This window comes from Artemia franciscana, chromosome 2, assembly GCF_032884065.1.
Source record: "Artemia franciscana chromosome 2, ASM3288406v1, whole genome shotgun sequence".
Lineage (NCBI taxonomy): Eukaryota > Metazoa > Arthropoda > Branchiopoda > Anostraca > Artemiidae > Artemia > Artemia franciscana.
In genome coordinates, this window is record NC_088864.1 from 3,330,697 (window position 1) to 3,353,274 (window position 22,578).

General features: G+C 35.9%; 1 protein-coding gene across 1 annotated transcript in view; it reads right to left on the reverse strand.

The window, feature by feature from the left end:
* The window catches only part of LOC136036161 (E3 ubiquitin-protein ligase UHRF1-like), a 178,392-nt gene that overhangs the window by 131,245 nt on the left and 24,569 nt on the right, over positions 1 to 22,578 (reverse strand). Inside the window, exons 5-8 of the mRNA XM_065718225.1 lie at positions 21,271 to 21,465; positions 11,888 to 12,105; positions 5,783 to 5,931; positions 1 to 309 (exon numbers count right to left, since the gene is read on the reverse strand). Coding sequence (XP_065574297.1) covers positions 1 to 309; positions 5,783 to 5,931; positions 11,888 to 12,105; positions 21,271 to 21,465 — 871 coding nt within the window. The remainder of the gene's footprint in view (positions 310 to 5,782; positions 5,932 to 11,887; positions 12,106 to 21,270; positions 21,466 to 22,578) is intronic.

Below are 22,578 nucleotides of genomic sequence, written 5' to 3' on the forward strand. Positions count from 1 at the left end.
TTGACAAGATCACAACAGCAAACACAGTCAAACTGCTTTGAAACAGACTCAAGAAACACAGTTCTGCCTTCAGCTACTGTCTGTAAGCAATCATTCCAACCTTTTTCATTTGGTTTGTCGGCAGCGATCAGTTCAAGAATGACTGGGTCTAGAGCAAAACGGAACTGTTTTGAGCGTTTTCCCATCATGAGGTCAAAGGCATTTTTTGTCTCTAGGACAGGACTTTCATTCAGTTTGCGTTTTGATGCTCTTGGTGATGACAATTTCTTTGAATGTGAATTCTCTTTCTCTGCCATGTATTCTAAATACCTGCAATTGGAAATGTTCAATTTAAATTATGACACATTATTTTAATAGGGACTACCACAACGGTGGAATCTCGGGATGTTTTTTTTTTCTTACTGTTCATTTTATGAATGATTTGATTAATAAACATTTACAGGTTTTGCCCGAGTTTGACAAAATATTGTTGGCATCTGGTACAAAAACTTTGAAATAAAACATTATTTAATTAGAACTCTTTTGCACTGATGTGTAATTCTAATTTAAAGCCATTTTACAAACCTCCTTTTAGATCTGAACAGGGCTAATAAATATGCAGATTACGTGTTGGCTCATCTTTGGGGCTAAACGACGCAGACTGCACCTCTGTAAATTATTTACTTTGTATATAGTATAATAATCTTCAATAGTAATAATAAACAATTACACTTGTTTTCGTTAATGGCATCATTACAATTTTCTTTAGACTAATACTGATGAAATACCAATGTTGTATTACATTATTTTGAAAAAAGAAATTGCTAGCGTTTCCATTAACCAAAACTTGAAAGTGTTGCTGAATTTGTTGAAGTATTGGTACTAGATTGGTACTAAAAGCAAAGTATTGTACTAGTATTGGTACTAGAAAATTGTGTTAAGCTTCTGCTTTTTTTTACTAGAGTCGTTAGCTCTAACGACGCTAACCATTGCCTTTTTTTTACTAGAGAATGAATAGAAACAAGCAAACACCAAGGAAATTACAGGGAAGCCTAGACAAAAACGTTAATTCATCGGATTTTGGGGCTCATGCCCACCTCCAACCCCGATTCCTGTGCCCCTGCCTGATGCTTCTTGTCGGAATCATTGTTGGGACACAAACACGACACCGCTAACGACGCTAACGACTGTCTTTTTTTTTTTTACTAGAGAATGACTAATGAACTGAAGACGGTATCTAGAATAAGAGATCATCTTAAAAATTTAAATTTCGCGCGGAATTCAAACTTTTTTTTTTACTAGAGAATGACTAATGAGCTGAAGACGGTCTCTAGAATATGAGATCATCTTAAAAATTTAAATTCCGCGCGGAATTCAAATTTTTTTTTTTTACTTGAGAATGACTAATGAGCTGAAGACGGTCTCTAGAATAAGAGATCATCTTAAAAGCTCGAACTTCGCACGAAATTCAAACATAAGACGAACAAGAGACCACTGGCAATAATTCTGTTTTCATTAGGTTACCAAGGGGCTGTAAAGACTGGACAATGCATAAGTACTAAGTAAATAAATTACATAGGTGCAGTCTTTGTCATTTAGCCCGAAAGATAAGTCAAAACATAATCTACACATTTATTAGCCCTATTCGTATCAAGACGGAGGTTTGTAAAATGGCTTTAATTAGAACGACACATCAGTGCAAAAGAACTCTAATTAAATAATACAGACAACGGGCTGCACTGCAGTCATCCCTTTCCTTCGAAACCAACCACACGTAAATGGAAAATAAGTTGTATTCACTGTGCCCCCCCCCCGCTGTTTAAAAAAACCCCTTGGCAGATAATTAAAAATACTGAAAATCCTACTCTCTATCTGTTTTGTTCAATTCAAAATTACCCTGAAATTTAACCTTTTCTAGTTTTAAAATACAAATACAGAAGAGAGAACAATGAGGACTTTTTTTTCCCAAGACAATGAACAGACAAAACCTATTTAATATTTCGGCCTATATCTAAAGGCCGTCTTCAGCAAAGAAAATAATAAACAATAACACACTTACAATAAAAGTTCTCGGTTAAAAATCCATTTTTTAAAATAGCCTAGGCATCCTTACTTCTTAACCAAAAGTTTAGCCAAGACTGTGTGATAAAAGCTAACATTTTACAAGCCAAAAAGGTTCATTCATTTCACTAATTGTATTTATTACAAATTGGAATTATTTCTTATTGCGATGTTTGCCTTCTCTACAGCTAATCTTGTAGTTCTTTTGGGACTGGGCTTGTTTTTATTGGTTCTTATTTTGTTTTATTTTGAATTCACTTTCGCCATAATTCCAAACTGAAATTACGTCATTCATGAAGCGTCCCCAAAACACATGATTCTAATATGAATCTTGAAACTGGAAGTGCGTGGAATATTTGTAATTTTATTCCTTCTGCAACATTCCAGAAACGTTTGTTGATTAATAATTTTCGCGTGTTTTTTCCCTAAACTAATAAAATGAAAACTAGACCTACGTTGCCTGAGCCACGTGAAGTGTTGCGGCAACCTTTGTCCGGCTTCGCCGAATAAAGTGTTGCGAGAGCAACACTTTGGTTTTGTTTTTTTGCTATCGGTTAGACGCTGAAGTTGTCAGTCTATCGAAGCTTTTAAAACGTTATGTTCAAAGAAGAACGCGATCAGTAATCACATGATCAAAGGCTATTCCTCAGCGTTGAAAAAACAACAGTAACAAAAAAATACCGAAACAAGGGACTAAATTGACTTTGCAGCCAGTTGAACGTTATACTTATCAATCGTAGACATCGTGACAGATGAAAACTTGAAACAGTATCTTATATGATCTAGTTGGTATTATAAAGCTATCCGTAACTTCTCAGGATCAAAATACCCACAGATGACACTATTAATGATTACGAAACTGCCTCGTTGTTTTACGTTATCGTTTGTACCCGTTGCGTAAACACTTAATTCTAGGTTACAGTGAGTATGGGTAGGCTACACCAACTATCAAAAAATACAAGCCCCTCTTCAGTAAAGATGATTGTAGCCTAACAGACGATTAATACTTACAAGTCCCCTACATGTCTTACCACTGGAACCAACTCGGTCTTACCATCAAATACACTGGAAACAAATAATAGGTACACCAAATAGCAAAATTTGCAAACCCCTCACTACCGAAGATGATTATGAGCTAACAGCCGACCTTTCCATACAAGTCCCCTACATGTCTCACAATTGGTATCGGCCTATTTTTGGTTTCAGTGTGTACCCTACTACTGAAGTTGTCAACCCCTTGAAACTTTCAAACTAGTATATCTCATGAAGGAATTCTTGTACTAAAAAATGGATGACATATACTTTGATCAGCTCATCAAGAGCTATCGACTGCCGCCGAAAAAACAATTCTATCTGTCTTAGTTCAAAAGTTGATTTTTTTTTTGCCGTAGGCCAACTTTCTAACGTCACCACTTAGAAAGGAGCAAAACATAAGTTCCAATTTCTTTAGCAATGACAGAACTTTTAAACTTTAAGAGGTACATCTGATAACATTCCTCTACCTCAATCCCAAGTCCGAAATAACAAATAATAAACTCAGCCGAAATCACGGCAGCACTTTCGGACCCGTGGGAAAATGCCGCAATTTTGCTTCTGTAAATTTTTCTATTTATCACTCAAAGAAGATATATTGGCTGTGGGGTCGGGTAACTACCGCATATATTTGACACTTATAGATTTTAGTCCATCTTCAATTTGAAAGTGGTGCCTGCCTGCATGCCTGCTAGAACGGAGCTTTCCACTCGAAAGCAGAAACATGGTTTGATGAAACGAAAGCTTGGCTGCACAGCTTCAGATACTCCTCTCTGACATAGGCTATATAACTCCACTTCACTCCGCACACCATAGGCTCTGGCTCGTGGACAAGTAAAAATCATCCTTTTTGGCCCCAGGCAAGAGTTCTGCGGAGCTTTCCAAAATTTAATGTCATATTCATCAATCCCGCCTGAGGTCCACACTTTCCGTAAAAAAACCGCAAAGGTTAGACCCTTACCAGTTTCCAGGAATAAGCTAAGATCGGCGGCATAGAAAAAAAAAGAAAAAAAAAAGAGAGAGACAAAACCAAAGTGTTGCTCTCGCAACACAAATATCTTTGGTCAATGCTCCCCATAAGCGTGACGTAAATAATGACGAAAACCACACTGCCTTTCCAAAATACAATAATACAAGTGTGGTCTTCGTCATTATTTAAAATACTACCCGTATTTTCTATATGAGTTAAGAGAAGAAAAATTAGTAAATGGAGTCAACGTTAAAACTCACCGAAAACCAAATCTAACTTAAGAAAGTTTAAATCAATCAGCCATTCAAAAAAAAAAATAAACGAGGGATTTATATAGGATGAAATAGCAACATTTAAAAAGGGCAATGGATTCTCTTCTTGAAATGCTTTTGTCCAAAAGCAATCTCTGCTTAAAAATGTCAACATTAAAAAATGACAATTTGTGCTTAAAATGACCATTGTGGAAAATGACAATTTGCGCTTTGCAAGTGAACAATTTGTGCTTAAAACTTTGAGATTTAGCTAGCTTCGGTGGTTTATAAAGTCAACAAAAATAAATAGAAATTTTTGTCCACTCGTTACCTTGTAACATAGGTTTTATTTTTTGATTTGAATAAGTGAAAATGATCTAGTGTCGAGTCAGTGGTGGTGAGATTAACGGACAAAATCAGGAATTTCTTTTCTTAAGCGACCGTTAATGAAAAAATGTCTTATTTTTTTAAGAATCTAAATGCAATGTCAGTATATCATATTCACGTGCATCTACGTAAATTTCAATAGATTCAACAGATTACTTCAAAATATCCTGACTGAAAGGGGATATATAGGGAAAAAATCTAAACATATCCAAATACTGTTTGAACATACTAATACATAAACCCTGACAGAGGAAGGGGTAGGATTTGGTAAATTCTCCATCTACCCCTGACATTAGTCCAAAGGGCAACTATAGGAAGTTTTTGCCCTAGTCATTGCAGTTCTTTCGAATCCATATCCCTGGAAAATCCTTTACGCCCCCTCCTCAACAGACGGATCTGTGAGTACCTACGGATTTTTATTTTACTTTGGAAAGTGGTGTTTCCTAGCCTTTTTCCCCATGACACTTTCTGAAATTTTTCTATTTTGTTTAAAATTTTCTATTTGATTGAAATTAAAAGAAGAGAAAAAAAGCAAGGCTAAGAGAAAGTAAGCTGGAACAGAAAATCTATAAAAGAAATAATATAAATTTCTTTAAAATATTCATTTTGTCAAACATTGACGAGGATTCAAAGCTGGGTTACACACTTGCTTAGGAAGAGTTACTTTAAATAATTCAAGTCGTTATGGTTTCCGTTCCAAGCGTTGAAAGGGGACCCTGATTCTAAAAAAAATATACCCTGCAGCTTATTTTCAGTGTTTTTGTTTAAATGGAGAAACAAAAAGATTTATTTTTAAAAACCTAGGGGGGAATTGTTTTTTTTTAATTATTTTTTCAATGAAAATTCGAAAAAAAGTAATTTTCAAGGTCTTTAAGGGAGGGGAAAGGATCTAAGGGCAGCCAGCATGTTAATTACCAGGAAGACTGTCCCTGAAATGTCAATATTTTTGTTTCTTATCCCATAATGCATCTTTCATCTACTATTCTGACAAGTGTGCCCCCCCCCCCCCCCCCCCCGAGGATATCGATACCCAACCAAAAGATAATCACTCATCGCAAAAGGATTGAAAGAAGATGAAAAAGAATAGAAAAGAAAGTCTTACCCTTCTGGATAGACCATTTTTAGTCCCATCTGGTTGATCCTGGCTTTCCCTTCTATGGTCCATGGTGCTGGGGACGGATCGTCTCGTCGCATCAAATATCTCCATACTATGAAACCAGCGTGACCTCTTTCTGGCCAATATTTAACAACCTTAGAGAAAAAAAATAAAACATTTTACCCTTTCTATTGTGCATAAGCTGCTTAGAAGCCATATCGAGTGACTAAAAATTACTGCTCAGAAGCCATATCGAGTGACTCTATATATTACTGCTCAGAAGCCATATCGAGTGACTATAAAAGAATGCTCAAAAGCCATATCGAGTGACTCTATAAATTACTGCACAGAAGCCACATCGATTGGCTCTATAAGTTACTGGTCTGAAGCCATATCAAGTGGCTCTATAAATTACCTAGCATTTGATGGCTAAAACGGTAGCTGCGCCTTGTAAGTATATATTTACATGTAGTGGTTTAGATAGGGCAAAGGGGGCGGGCAAATTATCTAAGGCCTATGGGGATTTATGTGTTCTTCTTTTTGACGAAATTTCAAATAGTAAATTCAATTACTTTAAGTTTTGTTTTTTACTTGTAGTATGTATTTTATACTAACTAGTTTATTTCATAACTATTTATGATTTCTCCTTTCCTCTGAATAAATCGGTTGAGAACAACAGGGGGTCTGCTGCCAAGACGTTTGAAAAAAATAAACATTATTTATTTGGATATCTCCTGCAGTAAAGCACAGGAGAGGACTAGGAGAAGGGATAAAGACTTTTGTTTTTTGATTCCATTCCTTTGAGCCACTGTCACGCATGAAGTCACTGCACTGTCACTGCCTTTCACGCATGCGTGAAAGGCAGTCACGCATGAAGTGTTTTGTACCTTTTTCTTGAGGGGGGGGGGTCGATAATAAAAGAAAATATATTTTAATCAGTAATTTGAAGAGGTGCCCAGTTAAGGAAGTCTTTGATTTCAGGGGGGGCTGTCTGGCTCCGAAACCCCTCTTCTACGTACATTCCTTTGGTAAGATGATGTTTTAGTGACACAAAGAATATGCGATAAGTAGAATCTATTGAAAAAAATGGTTTAGTTAGGATGCACCTCACCAAGAGGTGGATGAAAGCTAAACATTCAATAGGCCAAAACCTCCGACAAACCAACTTCAAAATATGCCAGAACAAGCCAAATTTTTATACTTAGTAAGCACATTTTGTCCACAGGCCACTCCCTACGCCCCATATAATTGGCAAATTCTCTCATCGCGGACCTTTAATTCGCATTTTAAAACGTACCAACGACATGCCTCGACTTCTTTTTCCAACTATTTTGTTACTTCTTAAAAATGATATCTTGACATTTTTTATTAGATGCATAAAAGTACTCAGCACTTTCATTTAGATATAAATCATAGAAATCACAAGGCACCCAGGAGGACAATTTGTAACGCTGGAAGCATTTTACTTTTTTGACTGGTTTCAAGAACGTAAATTAAGGGGATCCTAGGATTAGCAAAAAAACACATATTTTTTAAATATGTCAATGTGTATAAAGTTGTTTATAGATAAATAGTCATAAGAAACTAATCAGAGTAAATCAATAAAGGACAAAACGATCAGAGAGGCGTGAGTATCAGGAAAATACTCTGAAATTATTCTCAGAGGGGATAATCATAAAAGTATGTGATCGCAATGAGCAGTTTGGAATGGCACAATTCAAATTGCTCATTGTACAAGAAGAAGGCGTTGATTTACTTTCAATATATGACAGTTGCGGATTCCCCGTATATATAGTTGTTAAGAATATTCCAAGCACCCTAAATTATTGCCTCGTCAGTATTACCCCTCAATTAAACTTAAGGTGAACCCCCGTTTGTGGAAAAATTTATTGAAGTGTCCCAGCCAAAATGTTCTGTGGCGTGACTGTCTTAGCCTTCGGCCTGATTACTACACGAACAAACTCAAAAAATCGTTTGGAAATACGTGAAGGTAATTATCAGGACCAAGTTTATGATACTGAAGGCCGCCATAACGACATTTGTCAAGAATAGTTCTGAGATTTTGGACCTCCGATAAAAAAAGACAGATATGCTCCCTTATCCCGATAAAAGTAGGACAAGTCCATAAAATAGGGATAAGGAAAAAAAGGCAGAAAATGAAACCTACAAAAATAAGAGCTGATAAAGTTAAAATAAAATATATTTTGAGAAGAAAAAGAAGAAAATAATCCATGAATATGAAAAGCACCACGTAAATCTACCTTGTAATGAATTTGAGTCGATGCACGAAATATTTAAAAGGGGGGGGGGGCTTTTTTTGGTAACTTATATTATCTATGCATGCGCATGTGCAGGAAGGGTGTAAGGACCCGGGCCCATAAAATCTCAAATTTTCCCCTTTCAATTATTGGACTTGCCCCCAATAATTAAACAACAACAACAAAAAAACGTTTGTTATATATAAAGATGCCACCTGTCAAAAACCAAGATACATCTTATTTAAGCATGATTAGCACTAACATGTCCGCTAGCGTAATTTACTTGAGAACAAGTTTAATTAAGAAAAAAAAAACGAGAAGAGAATGCAGTTCGATACTTCGAGACGGATTATTTTCCTGTTCTTAAGTAATTTATCTGTTTGTTGTTTTTTATTTACAAGAGGAGGTGATAGGGACGAGGACTTAAAAGAAGATGCGTTTTTAGGTCTAAACATCCATAAATTTTGGATTGCTTTTCACGAAGTTTTCTAGGATGGTTCTCGGAGCTCCCCTAATCCTCCTTTCGAATAGGAAGATACTGTCAAGAATATAACCTAAGCACAATTAATCATACATATTATACATATTATGCTATTTATATATAAGCTACACACACATAAGAAATCATTTAAGCGTACGACATAGGATACCATACATATTCGATTAAACGCTGAAGTTGTTAATCTGTAAGGATCTTAAAAATAAATACTAGGTACACCAACTCGCAAAAGTTGCAAACCCCTCATTGCAACTAGCAAAAGTTGCGAATCTCGCATCGCTGAAGATGACTGTAGCCTAACAGCCGATTATTACTTACAAGTCCCCTGCATGTCTTACCGCTGGAACCAAATTGGTCTTACCCTCAAATACACCGGAAACAAATAGTAGGTACACCAAACTGGCAAAAGTTGCGAGCCCCTCATTGGGGAAGATGATTGTGAGCTAACAGCCGACTGTTGCTTAAAACTCCCCTGTGTATCTCACAATTGGTATCGGCCTATTTTTGGTTTCAGTGTTTACCTTACTACTGAAATTGTCAACCCTTTTAAACCTTCAAACTGGTATATCTCATAAAGGAAATTTTCTACCGAAAAATGGATGACATACACATTGATCAGCTCATCAAGAGCCATCGACTGCCGTCGACAAAAAAATCTGTCTGTCTTAGTTCAAAAGTTGATTTTTCGCCGTAGGCCAAATTTCTAACGTCCTCACTTGGAAAGGAGTAAAGGATAAACTCTAATTTCTTTAGCAATAGGATAACTTTTAAAGTTTAAGAGGCATACTTGATACCATTTCTGTAACGGCTTATTTTGGGTTTCAGTGTGTACCTTACTATTGAAGTTGTCAACCCCTTTAAACCCTAAAACTGGTACATCTCATGAAGAAGTTTTTCTACCAAAACATGGATGACATATATTTTCATCAGCTCATCAAGAGCAATCGACTGCCGTCGAAAAAAAAAATCCATCTGTCTTAGTTTAAAAGTTGACTTTTTTGTCGTAGGCCAAGTTTCTAACGTCATCACTTGGAAAGGAGCAAAGGATAAGCTCAAATTTCTTCAGTAATGAGAGAACTTCTATAGTTTAAGAGGTACATCTGATACCATTTCTCTACTGCAATCCCAAGTGCGAAAAACCGAATGATAAACACAGCTGAAATCACGAACAGAAATGGGTAGAAACAATAGATGGCAGCACTTTCGGTCCCCACTTTTTTATTTCTGTAATTTTTCCATTGATCATTCAAAGAAGATATATTGGCTGTGGGACCGGGTAATTGCCGCATATATTTACCACTTATAGATTTTAGTCCACCTTCAACTTGAAACTGGTGCCTGCCTGCTTGCCTGCTAGAACGGAGCTTTCCACTCGAAAGCAAAAATATGGTTTGAGGAAACAAAAGCCTGACTGCATAGCTTCAGATAGTTCTCTCTCACATCTATATATATAAAAATAAGTTGTTTGTGTGTTATGTCTGTCGAGTGACGTCATGTCATCATGTCGTCATGAAGTTATGACGACAACCGGTCGTCATGACATGTCGTCATGAAGTTATGACACACCGCGACACAGGGAATATAAATGACGACCGGGACGCTCAAAGAGAAATTACAGACTGGGAGACCGGGACACAAATGAAGACCGGGACACAGGGACACAACTACAAGGGGGATGCCGGGGGGCACAGGGGGATATATAAATGACGACGGGGACACAGGGAATGTTCGATTAGCAATCACCATCAACAAAGCTCAAGGGCAATCATTAGAATAATCAGGTATAGATCTGAATACGGATCGTTTTTCCCATGGACAATTTTATGTTGCATGTTCAAGAGTCGGCAAACCTGACAATCTATTTATATGCACAGACAATGGGACATCGAAGAATGTAGTATATTCGCAAGTTTTACGTAGTTAAAAACATATATATATATATATATATATATATATATATATATATATATATATATATATATATATCTTTCTATATTCACAGGTGGGACACAGGGACACAAGTACAATGGCGCGTAACGACTTACGCGCGGGGGGGGGCTTGGGGGGGGGGGGGCGAAGCGCCCCCAATAACTAGTGGGCTATGAAACTCCAAGACACTAGTAGGCTATAAAACTCCAAGACACTTCCCACACTATTGGCTCTGGCTCAAGGACAAGCAAAAACCATCCTTTTTGGCCCAAGGCAAGAGCCCTACGAGGCTTTCCAAAATGCAAAGTCATATTCATCAAGACCCTTATTAGTTTCTAGGAATAAGCTGAAATCGGGGTGCTAGGAAAAAAAACACGACAAACCAAAGTGTTGCTCTCGCAACACAATAAGAAATGAGCGAACAAATAATGAAGAAGAACGGTGAGATGTAAGAAGGAAAATTCCAAAAAGAAGCACCTTGTGAATGAAAAAAAAATTGCTTTTAAATATCCAAAACTTTATGATGTTATTCTATATTTGCCAGAATTCCTAGAATAGTTTGCCTGTTCCTGGCGAGTTCTGACAAAAGTTCGCCTCCCCCTCTCTTCCGCCAAATAAATTAATGCAAACAGAGCAGAGCGGTAGCACTCTGAACTTTTCCAGATTAAAGTATGCTAGAACTAACTTGCTAGACCTAAATCGGTATGAAAATTCCAACATGTTTGTAAAAAAAAAAGTATTGTTAAAACAGAACATATTTATTTACTCCAATAGCTGGAGCTGACATGAGCATGTCAATATTAAAAAAATATATATAAACCAAGGAGCAAAATAAAAACAAAAAAACGATATCAACAAAAATGTAAAGTAGTAAGTGCTACTCCCAGGTCAAGAGATTTATATGAGTCATAAATAGAATTGCACAGGCCACTCGGTTCACAATTATTATATTAACCACGTAATGTAAAAAATTACATCAGCTGTACATGAAAATAAATATAAAACACTTTTACGACGAAACGTAATACTCATTAAGAGAAGGTGCTATATAAGATTAATCAATAATAATTCAATAAAACGGTTAAACCAAATACTTTAGGTAAATATGTATAGCAAATTTTGTTATATCACCATAATTCTTTTCTCTGGGGGCAAAATATGCACCATGTCTGGCGATCCTCAACAGCAATTCGAGTCCGAGCCTAAGAATAGTAAGACAGCAAAACAAAGCTCGACATTTTCTCCATAGAAGTCTAAACCACTAGGTGTTTTTCAATAATTTTACAGACACTTAAGAATCTTGTAATTTTAGATCTTCGACTAAAATCTGTGAATATAATGGACTTAAAAATATTCAATAAAAAACTTTTTGGAAGTTGAAAATAAAATCATTGGCAACCATGTCTATACTTGTAATATTTATACCTTATATATTCCGTCATATCGTACTCCTTCGTCGGGCGCGTAGGGGGAATGTTTCTTCGCCTTGTAGCTCCTAATGACTCTTACTGGTTTTCCACCTCTCCAATCAGAAGCTTCAGCACCATTAACCGAGTCAAATTTCGCGTTACAGTTAAGGGCGATGGCTTTGTTTGAACGAGTAAGTTCTTGGTCAAAACTCTGAGCGGCAGTTCTTTTGTTTCCTACAAAGCACAGAAAAAGAATTATATAATAAAAAATACACATCAAAAAGGAATTTAAGCTTAACTACTCTTAGGATTATAGGGAACTGATAAGAGGATATTTTAGGGCTTTAGTCTAAGTTTAAAAGGACTTATATTGCTAACGCCACAGAGAGTGCAGCGTTATCCTTAGTTCCCACATGCTGCGATTTGCAGAAAAGCATGATTCAAACCACGCATTTATTTTGCAGGAAACACGCATGAAAATAAAAATGCAGAATAGTGCATTTGTGCGTCACGAAAAAATGCATAAAAAACGAAAAGACGCTAAAAAATGTAAAATAAATTTTATTTTCCTTTATCTTCCAGAGGAAGATAAATTTTATCTTCCAAATTTTATGGGAGAAATAGAGTACAATGACTTTGAGATATGGCATTGTCTGAAAAATAAGACGGAAAAACGAAAAATTAAGTGGGTAGCAAACGAGCGTTACTATGATTACGACAAAATGTTAATGTTAATCATCGCATTGAAGACAATAAAAACGTTAAAAATAATCGTTCACAAAGGCAGACAAAGGTCACTCGGTATCAGACAGCGTGTCATCCTCATCAAGACCTACATTGGCCGCACTATACAAAATATTATGATTCAAAGCAGTGCAGTCACTTGAGGTTGCATTAGCCTTCACTTGAAGGACACGTTTAATATGTACCTCCCCCTTGTCATGGCTAGAACTACCTTTTTGCTGACTGTTCAGACCACATTCAGCTTTGAATGCCAACGAAAGAGTTAGAAAATGAACTTGCTGACGTTTTATTGAACTAAGATGATTTTGTATGTCTGTTTTGACTTCCTTTAAAAAACAAAAATGAAAAAGCGCTCAGCAATGACATTTGATATTAGCAATGAAAAAGTATTTATCAATATCGAAACACTTCGAAAGATTACTCCTCTCATAGCAGATTTCGGTGTAAGGACATGGTACTACATAGCTTTGTAAAGTCGTCCAAATTTCCAAGATTCGAACCTTCAGATTAAGTTACACTTGATATGAACTCCCAATCTTGCTTCATTTTTGCCTAGGTATAGTACTAAAAGAATCATTGATGATTAGGAACTCTTAGCTCGTAACTAGAGCTTGGAGTCATGAAATGGAGGAAGTCATGTCTATTTTCAGAGAAGCAAAAACAATCTAGCAACAGTTCGATGTTCACATGTGAAGGATCTTTACGAACAAAAGTCCCAATACAACGTGTTAATGACAGCTAAATTTCACAGCCGTAACCTATTGTTATTTTTCTTCGTCGAAGTGATCAAAGTTATCTATTCCTATCGCCATTGGTGGTGGAGCCCCAATCTAGTTCTGTATGCAAACGCCCATGTTCTTAGCATAATCCTTCACTCCAAACAAACTGACTGACAATAACAGGTGCTGATCCATCATATTGGTACTGATATTGTTTCTTTCCGGTTTGCGCCCGTTTTTTAATAACCAAGATTTGCAAGGTATAAGAGTTCTGTAATTTCGTTATTGCAAATATTTATTGTATCTGTCACGTTCTTATAGAAATCAGAAGATTATTAGAAAGTTTTGTGCCACTGATATTATTTTTGTTTATAAAAAAAACTCTATGCTAGATTAGGTGCTGAGGCCTGTCAACTTACCACCCTTTGATTAGACTGTATTGATTGTATTGTTTGTGTTATTTTGTTTTTCTTTCCTTAACGTTTTTACTCCGCTTAAATTGTCAAAACAAGCGGGTAACAAATAAATTATTAATTATTATTATTATTATCATTACACTAAAAGTACTAGTAAATCTACTAGTAAATCCTTTATGGCATTAAATAAAAAAAAAGTTTTTTTTTTAAATGAAAGTAAGGAGCGACATTAAAACTTAAAATGAACAGATATTACTTCGCATATAAAAGGGGCTTTTCCTCCTCAACGCCCCACTCTTTACGCTAAAGTTTGACTCTTTCTCTTAACTCTACTTCTTAAAACAGTAAAAAACTTTAGCGTAAAGAGCGGGCGTTAAGGAGGAAAAGCCCCTTTTATGTACGGAGTAATTTCTGTTCATTTTAAGTTTTAAAGTCGCTCCTTACTTTCATTTAAAAAAACTTTTTTTTATTTAATTTCTGGACGTTTTTTAATTAATGCATGTTTTGATCTTGGCTCTCCGCACCTAAAGAATTAAAACGAAATTTGAATATTAATTTTTTTTTTTTGGCTAAATGGCTTTCTCATAATTTTAATCGGAAGATTTTGAGAAGAAAAGAAAGAGAGAGGAAGCCTAGTAGCCCTCCAATTTTTTTGTTACTTAAAAAGGCAACTAGAACTTTTAATTTCCGTTAGAATGAGCCCACTCGCGACATTCTAGGACCAGTGGGTCGATGCGATCACCCCTGAAAAAAAAAGAAAAAAAGAAAAAGCATCCGTGATTTGTCTTCTGGCAAAAAATGTGAAATTCCACATTTTTGTAGATAGGAGCTTGAAACTTCTACAATAAGGTTCTCTGATACGCTGAATATGATGGTGTGAGTTTCGTTAAGATTGTATGACTTTTAGGGGGTGTTTTCCCCTATTTTCTAAAATGAGGCAAATTTTCTCAGGCTCGTAACTTTCGATAGGTAAGACTAATCTTGATGAAAGTTGTATATTTAAAATCATTTTTTTATGTAACTATTGGTATCAAAATTCCATTTTTTAGAGTTTCGGTTACTATTGAGCCGGGTCGCTCCTTACTACAGTTCATTACCACAAACTGTTTGACAACAGAAACTCACGCAAACAGAAAGCTGTTTGGCAACAGACTGATTGTCTTGTAATTTCGACCGAGGAGAGGTTAATTTTTAAGTTTTATGGAGTTTTTTTTCATGAAAATGAGTGGCCAGAACCTGTTGAGCAATGTTGGTTGCTTTTATTCTATTCAGACTGATATGGCTTAGCAAATCCAGGCATGGGATACTTTTCATGAGCTTCAGCAGACTGATCAGACTGATCAGGTTCAACCAGAAATGAAACAGGCCTTGCTTCAATAGTGGCCACACTATCGCTTTGGGAGTTACAGAAGGGCTGCCCAACCGGGTTGCCAACTGCTGACGCCTAAAAAGAGTACAAGTCAAAAAAATTACAGCAGCCCCTTTCACTGTTCTGACCACTCTTATGTTATTTACAAATAATTATCAGTTATCCTTCGATCAATAAACATATTACCTTTAAATTTTTCAAATGGGTTTTGAAATAAAGTAAGGAGGACTCCCTACGTATATAAACCTCTAAATAATGCTTAAATAAGGAGTATCATTCTTTTTTAGCTTAAAAGGTAACCCTCTGCTGGAAATTTTCATGTGTTTATTTTGATTGCTTTGATCTTTAACTGAGCTATAGTTGACTGCATCAAATGTTTAGTTAAAGTTTTGTCTCCATTTAATCCAAATGTTTTGAAAAGAATATAAAAGGTCCAAGAAACTAGTCATGAACTAAAGCTGACTTCACTGTAGTCAAGTCAAGCACCGTTTTTTATTTCGCTTCATACTTTTTCTATTATCATTTCATAAAAGAGTACAAAAAGAGTGCAAAGAGCAAATAGTGGGCAAAAGGAGTGCAAATCCGGTCCGTGGTGTGAAAGAGTGCAATGAAGAAAAGAGGGCATTTCACACGAAAAGTGTGCGATTTGGCAACTCTGTGGCCCAATAGAACAACAAAACGACCTAAGCCACATGAAGGAATAAGTGATTATTGTGTATACCTGAAGGGATAAGTATACCTGCTTGCTTTGAGCAGCACCTCTGCTACTGTGCACTTACATTTCAACTGAATGAATAAAACACAACAAGAAATCAGGTAAAAATTAAACAATAGATAATTTTTAATACATTATTTGAATACATTATTAAGTTTTACAGATAAGTTCAAAACGAAATAGCATTTTATTTTTTCACCATTGTCCTCCATTCTGAATTTCCCACGGATTTACAATAACTTCTTTTACTGTATACTATTCAATTTATTGGATTGTAAAAGTAGAGAGGTAATGCCCATAAGAAGCAAGATACGGTGACCCGATACTAATTATTTATTCCATCCTAGTATAGTGTTTGTTCTGCTTTGTAGTGCCAGCAACCTTTACATATCAATGGCTGAAAATTATTTTCGTTGAGGTGCCAGGCTGATATATAAAATATTTGCTCTTGGAAGCATGTTTCTTATTAGTTTGAATTCTCGCGAGTTCTGCATTAGCCTACTCTGCCGTCTATCATTAGTAGTTGCAGGCAAACATTTGTCCCTTTTCCCGTATGGTGATATTGTTCAGTATATATCCAGTAATAAGTCATTTCGCGGTATAAAATACGGTGATCAAAGTCATTTCCCGGTATAGTTGCGGTACCATCAGAAAATAGTGCAGTATTTCTCTCAAAATTGTCGTATTATACCGCAAAATACTTTTTAAGTGTTAACAAAGGCAATCACTTCAAGCGTAATCTCAAATAGGTTGTGTACTATATATGATCTTCCGAATGTAATAGCTTAGTGATCGTCATAATTCTTATTTATAACATAGTTGTTTGCATGTATTTTTTAAAATGCTTTGGGCAGAGTCGTAGCCAGGATTTTTTTTTTTTTTTTCGTAGTTTTTTTTTTCATGGGTAGGGTTACAAAAAAAAAACTAAAAAACGTGTCAAAAATTTGTTTATACGCATTTTGTTACGTTTTTACGAGTCAGGCAGAAAAAAACTCGGGGAGTGGGGTCAAACCTCCTAACTATCCCCGGCATACTCTCTTGGGTCTAGGATAATTTCTTGCATTCAATATTTTGAGCAATGACGATTTCCAAAATATAATTATAAAATTCTTTCGAAATATACGTCCAGGATCTTGTTTTACGCTTCGAAAACTCAAAAATCAAGCTTTCCTTTCAAAAATGCCAGGCCTAAAAAGCAAGCCGCAATCAGAATTAGAAGGTGATAGCCCTCCTCCCCCTCTTCCCCTGGATGCGGAGGAATATTTCCCTCCCTCTCATACGTCAAGTCTGTTTACAGCTATTATAAGTGGATATTGCAGGTTTTTGAGATTACAAAAAAGGACGACATTTGACCTTCATTATCTAATTACATATGTTTCCGAGCTTACATAACACAGGGTCCCTGTAGCGATTTTTAATTCATGGTAAAACTACCAACCCACTATGGGTGCTTAATAATCCTTTACAACTGACCTTAAATTACCTTAAGTCGCACTTGCCTGCGATAAGATGATCTTGTAATCACCAGTCAATGAAGACACTGTCCTGACCATTCAGGTCAGTCAAACTAATCGCCAGGGCTTAGGATAAGATAAGATAATGTTTATTTGCAAAAGACTATCACAAGCTCTATAGAGCCAAATTCGCTTTATATGTCACTAAAAGCTAAGAAGAAAAAGAAAATTCAAAACAGTACACTAAGTCAAACACTTAAAATTAAAAGGAATTAAAAAAGCAAAATCATCAAAGATAAAGGGCAAATCAGTAAACTTAACAATTAAATTACAAAAGCATTGCAGTAAATAAAAAAAGAATAAAAACGGCAATAGAGGAAAAGGGGAATTTGGCAATTACATAATCACGAATTATTATTAAGGGCTTGTCTGGAATCGACTGATTCCTTTTCAACCGATAAATGACTCAATACTCGCAGAAGAGATTGTATCCTAACGGGCTCCATAGACTCACCATCAATTGGAAAAAGAATTTGCTACGCACTTGTGAGTTGACACGGTTCTTGAAAAGTTTTTTGATCATGCCCTCTTGTTCGTAAAGAATTAAAGGTAAAGGTAAAGGATACGGCATTAGACTTTACAGTCCCTACCGGCGGTGCTGATCTCCGTTTCTTGGCCCTTCAGCCAGGAAGTGCAATGGGGGGTTGGGGGCCAGCCATCCTGTGCTTTCGCACACCCTTCCTGTTTACCTTCCCCAGATTTCTCCAGGTACCCATTTAGAGCTGGGTCGACTCTGGCTAAGCTTACAGAGTCACGCCACTGACCCCCGTCCCAACTGAAGAATTGGGTACACTGGGATTCGAACCCGCGTCCTCTCAGACAAAGGATCCCGAATCCAGCGCACCAACCAACTCGGCCAGGACGGCTTGATAAAGAATGATCCGGTTAAAATCTGTGTGGGACAAGTTTTTATGATTGAACAGTTTGAATGTCTCTTTCGGCGATAAGCCAGTACAGGTAAATTTAATTTTTGAGCCGAGAGGTGTAAGCCATAGAAACCTCTAATACGTTTAGTTGTACACCTCTGAAGGGATTCAGAGGTGTAAGCAATAGAAACCTCGAATACATTTAGTTGTGCACCTCTGAAGGGATTCCAGAGTTTCCTTTTCTGTTTCATTAATTGGGTTGGCAGTGCACAAACTAAACTCTAGCTTAGGCCAAATTCAATTTAAAAAAGACTTTGAAACAACTGAGGGGAAACTATTCTGGTTCATTCTGGAAGTTTTGGATTATTGACAAAAACTCTATTGGGAGCTAATCGTCGAACATATAAAACTGAAGAATGCGATCCTTGAACCTTTAAAATGATCCTTTTAGAACTACAAAATTTGTAGAACTGCTATTGATATGAAATTTTTGTAAATGGGCATTGGTCTACATTAGGGCATGGGAAGATGTTTTTAAGCTCCGCCCCCAGCTCATTTCCTAACTTGTAAGTTTTGAAAGGTTCTCAGAACTAAGACACTAACTTAAGGCCGTTTGATACAATAAAGGATTACCCTATCTCTTCCTTTATAAACTTGTTTAGTTTGTGTGGCCAACTATTCAGAAGTGACTGGGCGGTCTTGCCATAACTTGTATGGCTTTGATAAGAGATCAAAACAAACGAAAGAAAACTAAAAGCCCATATCTACTTTCCCTCCTTTTTACGTTTTAAAATGCCTGTGAACCATTTTTAAATTGCTTATCATTGCATTCTAGTACTAATAAAGGAATAAATATGGAATATATAATAAAGTTTTATAAGTGCCGTTGACGTAAACCAAAACTGGACACTTTGAAACAAAAATTCCTCAAGAATAGTTACTTCTATTATATATTATTATTATTATTATATATTATTATTCTATTATATACTATTACTTCTATTACAGTTACTTCTATTATAAAAAATACTTCTATTATATAGTTACTTCAAGAATACTTCTATTGGGTTTGATGGGAACCAGTCTTAAGGAGATAGTCTTGAGTTGGATATTTTAAGGAAATCTAAGCTTTCGATTCTGTTGATAGAACAGCGTTAACAAAGGTCTTATCGTTATATGGTATACCAGAAACATACATTAAAGTGATCTGCGCTATGTACGAGAATAACACTGCTGCGGTTAAGGTAGGAAATGAGGTTAGCAACTGGTTTTGTATTAAATCAGGAGTTAAGCAGGGTTGTGTTCTATCCCCCTTTATATGGATCATTTTGATGGACTTCGTCTTAAGGAGCACAGGAAAGGAAATTGGAGACCATGGAATCAAATGGGGAGGAAGAACGCTCCTGGACTTAGATTATGCTGATGATTTAAGCATATTAGATGAAAGTGTGAGCAAAATGAATGAATTTTTAGAGGTTTTACGAGTTCAGGGTGCTAAAATAGGCTTGAAAATTAATGTTAAGAAGACTAAGTCACTAAGGCTAGGAATAAGTGAAGATGAACAGGTTACATTAGGTAACGAAAAGATTGATCAGGTTGGGAGCTTCAGTTACCTTGGTAGTATTATTAGTGAAGATGGTGGGAGCAGTGAAAATGTTAAAAGTAGAATAGCTAAAGCTCAGAGTTGTTGTTTTTTTTCACAGTTAAAAAAAGTTTGGAAGAATAGAAAGATAAGCCTATAAACCAAGATTAGAATATTGGAAGCTACAGTGATGACAGTGGTCAAATATGGCTCTGAAGCATGGGCACTCCGAAAAGCAGATGAAAATTTACTAGATGTTTTCCAGAGAAATTGCCTACGGATTGTTCTGGGTACTCGGCTGACTGACCGTATTTCAAACAGTAGGTTGTACGAAAAGTGTGGTTCAATCCCGCTTTCTGGGGCTATAATGAAAGAAAGGTTGAGATGGCTAGGCCACGTTCTACGGATGAAGGATGACAGATTACCGAAGATTGTCCTTTTTGGCCAACCGTCTGGGGCTACACGGAAAGCAGGTCGTCCTTGTCTGGGTTGGAAGGATGTCATAAATAAAGATTTAAAGGAAATGGGAACTTCCTGGGAAGGTGTAAAGAGGGAGGCTTTAAATAGATTAGGTTGGAGGAGGAGCGTGCGTAGCTGTGTTGGCCTCAGGCGGCTTGGTGCTGCAGTGAGTTATTGGTAGTAGTAGTCTTAAAGGTTATTATAACTTCAACTGTTTGCTTCTTTTGCGTTATATGTTTATTTTATTTTTAACAATTCGTTATATTTTCTAATTGTTACTATAGCCTTAAATAGAGTTTTTCAACAATCTTAACAAAGACCAATTTTATAAACCTGTTTGCGCCGTCCCAATTGTTGCTAACGATTATTAATTAGCTCAAGAGTTGATAAACGAAACGTTTAAAATGATCCTTTTAGAACTAAAAAATTTGTAGCACTGCTATTGATAAATTTATCCTTCAAAAAATGAAAAAGCAAATAAAATGTTAGAGGCACTGAGAGTCAGATAGAACACGTAGTTACCTCTTGGAAACCGACTTGAATTACTATTTCAGGCATAGAAACCACAATCAGGGTTAGATTGAAAAGACAAGAGGGCACAAAAAAGGTAAAATTCACTACTACTACTACTAACAGCTCACTGCAACACTAATCCGCCTGAGGCAAACACAGCTACGCATATTCCTTCTCCTTCCCAATTTTTGGGATGATTGAGTATCCTTAAATTGAGCGCCCCTTTAATAGAAATAGATGGAGCACAATGCTGTAGCCTAACTTAGCCAGTTGGATAGTAAGGCCTTACCTTTAATGCTTGCTAAATAAATAAAGATGAAATGGACACATGACCAAACAAGCTAGTAAGCATTATAGAATTATTATTTAAAGCCTCTCTCTTTCTCTCTCTTGTATGAAGCTTCATAAGGTTAAATCATATAAAACAAATTTCTTAGTATATTCCCCAACAAGACAAAAAGACGAACACAAGATTGGTTTTGGAAGATTTTTCATCATTTACCTGAGAGATCTCTTCCACCGGATCCAGTATATGTGAATTCCTCGCCCCTATCTTCGTCGTCCTCATATCCACCAGCTAATACAACAGAGTAAGCTCCATCCTTCTCCTTGCCATGTATACCAGAAACAGGAGGTCTATGGACCCCAGACTCACTGCAAGAGACTCGCAAAAGCCAGCTTTGCCCAACTTCAACACCTACCATAAAAAATAAAGGATAGTATATTTTTATGTACTGCAAGAGTACAGCTTAAAAAATCTTATAAAACTATGTCTCCTGGAGCGTGTGCAAAAAATCATGTTTAGGGTGTGTTACATTAGCGTGTGTTACAAATTATATTTAGGCTGGATGCCAAAAATAAAACAAAGAGTTTCTTTAATCAATTACTTTCTTTAATCAATTAGTTTTAGGAACTACCTAATAAAAGATTCAATTACTTTTCTTACATTACTTCAATTTTTTTCTTTAATCAAAATCAATTACTTTCTTTAATCAATTAGTTTTAAGAACTACTTAATAAAATATTCAATTATTTTTCTTCCATTTCTAATTTCTATAATCAATTAGTTTTAAGAACTATTTAATAAAATATTCAATTACTTTTGTTCCATTACTTCAATTATTTTTCTTTAATCGATTACTTACTTTAATAAATTAGTTTTAAGAACTACTTATTAAAAGATTCAATTAATTTTCTTCCATTACCTCAATTACTTTTCTTTAATCAATTAGTTTTAAGAACTACTTAATAAGAGATTCAATTACTTTTCTTCCATTTATTTCAATTACTTTTCTTTAATCAGTTACTTTTAAGAACTACTTAATAATAGATCCTCACATTAAATCAGAACAAACTAAAAGTTTCTTGTAGTCAGCAAAAAAAATTCTTACAAATTATATAGAAAAGCATTTAACAAAAACTGGTGGGAGATTTTTTTTTTCTGCATACTAAGGTTCAGCTAAAGCTTTATGATACAGATCACCAAACACGCAATATATCTTATTTGAATCTAAGTTTCTTCCAAGTCGAAAAATGACAAATATTTAGATTTGTTTGTGTATTGTTCCTTTTTACAAACTATGGCACCAACTGGAGATGGAGGAGATTTACCATCTAGATCTTTCTGCCACTCTCAGCTAGTTTTCAAAAAACAACTTTATTTTGCATTTCATTAAAAATACCCTTCTGGTAGTTTCATAGAAAAAAAAAATGAAAAAAGGCCTAACTACCCCATTCATCGTGAATAATAAATTTTTTCCACCGTCCCTAACATTTTCGTCATTGGCCACTGCTTACGAAAAATTGTGCG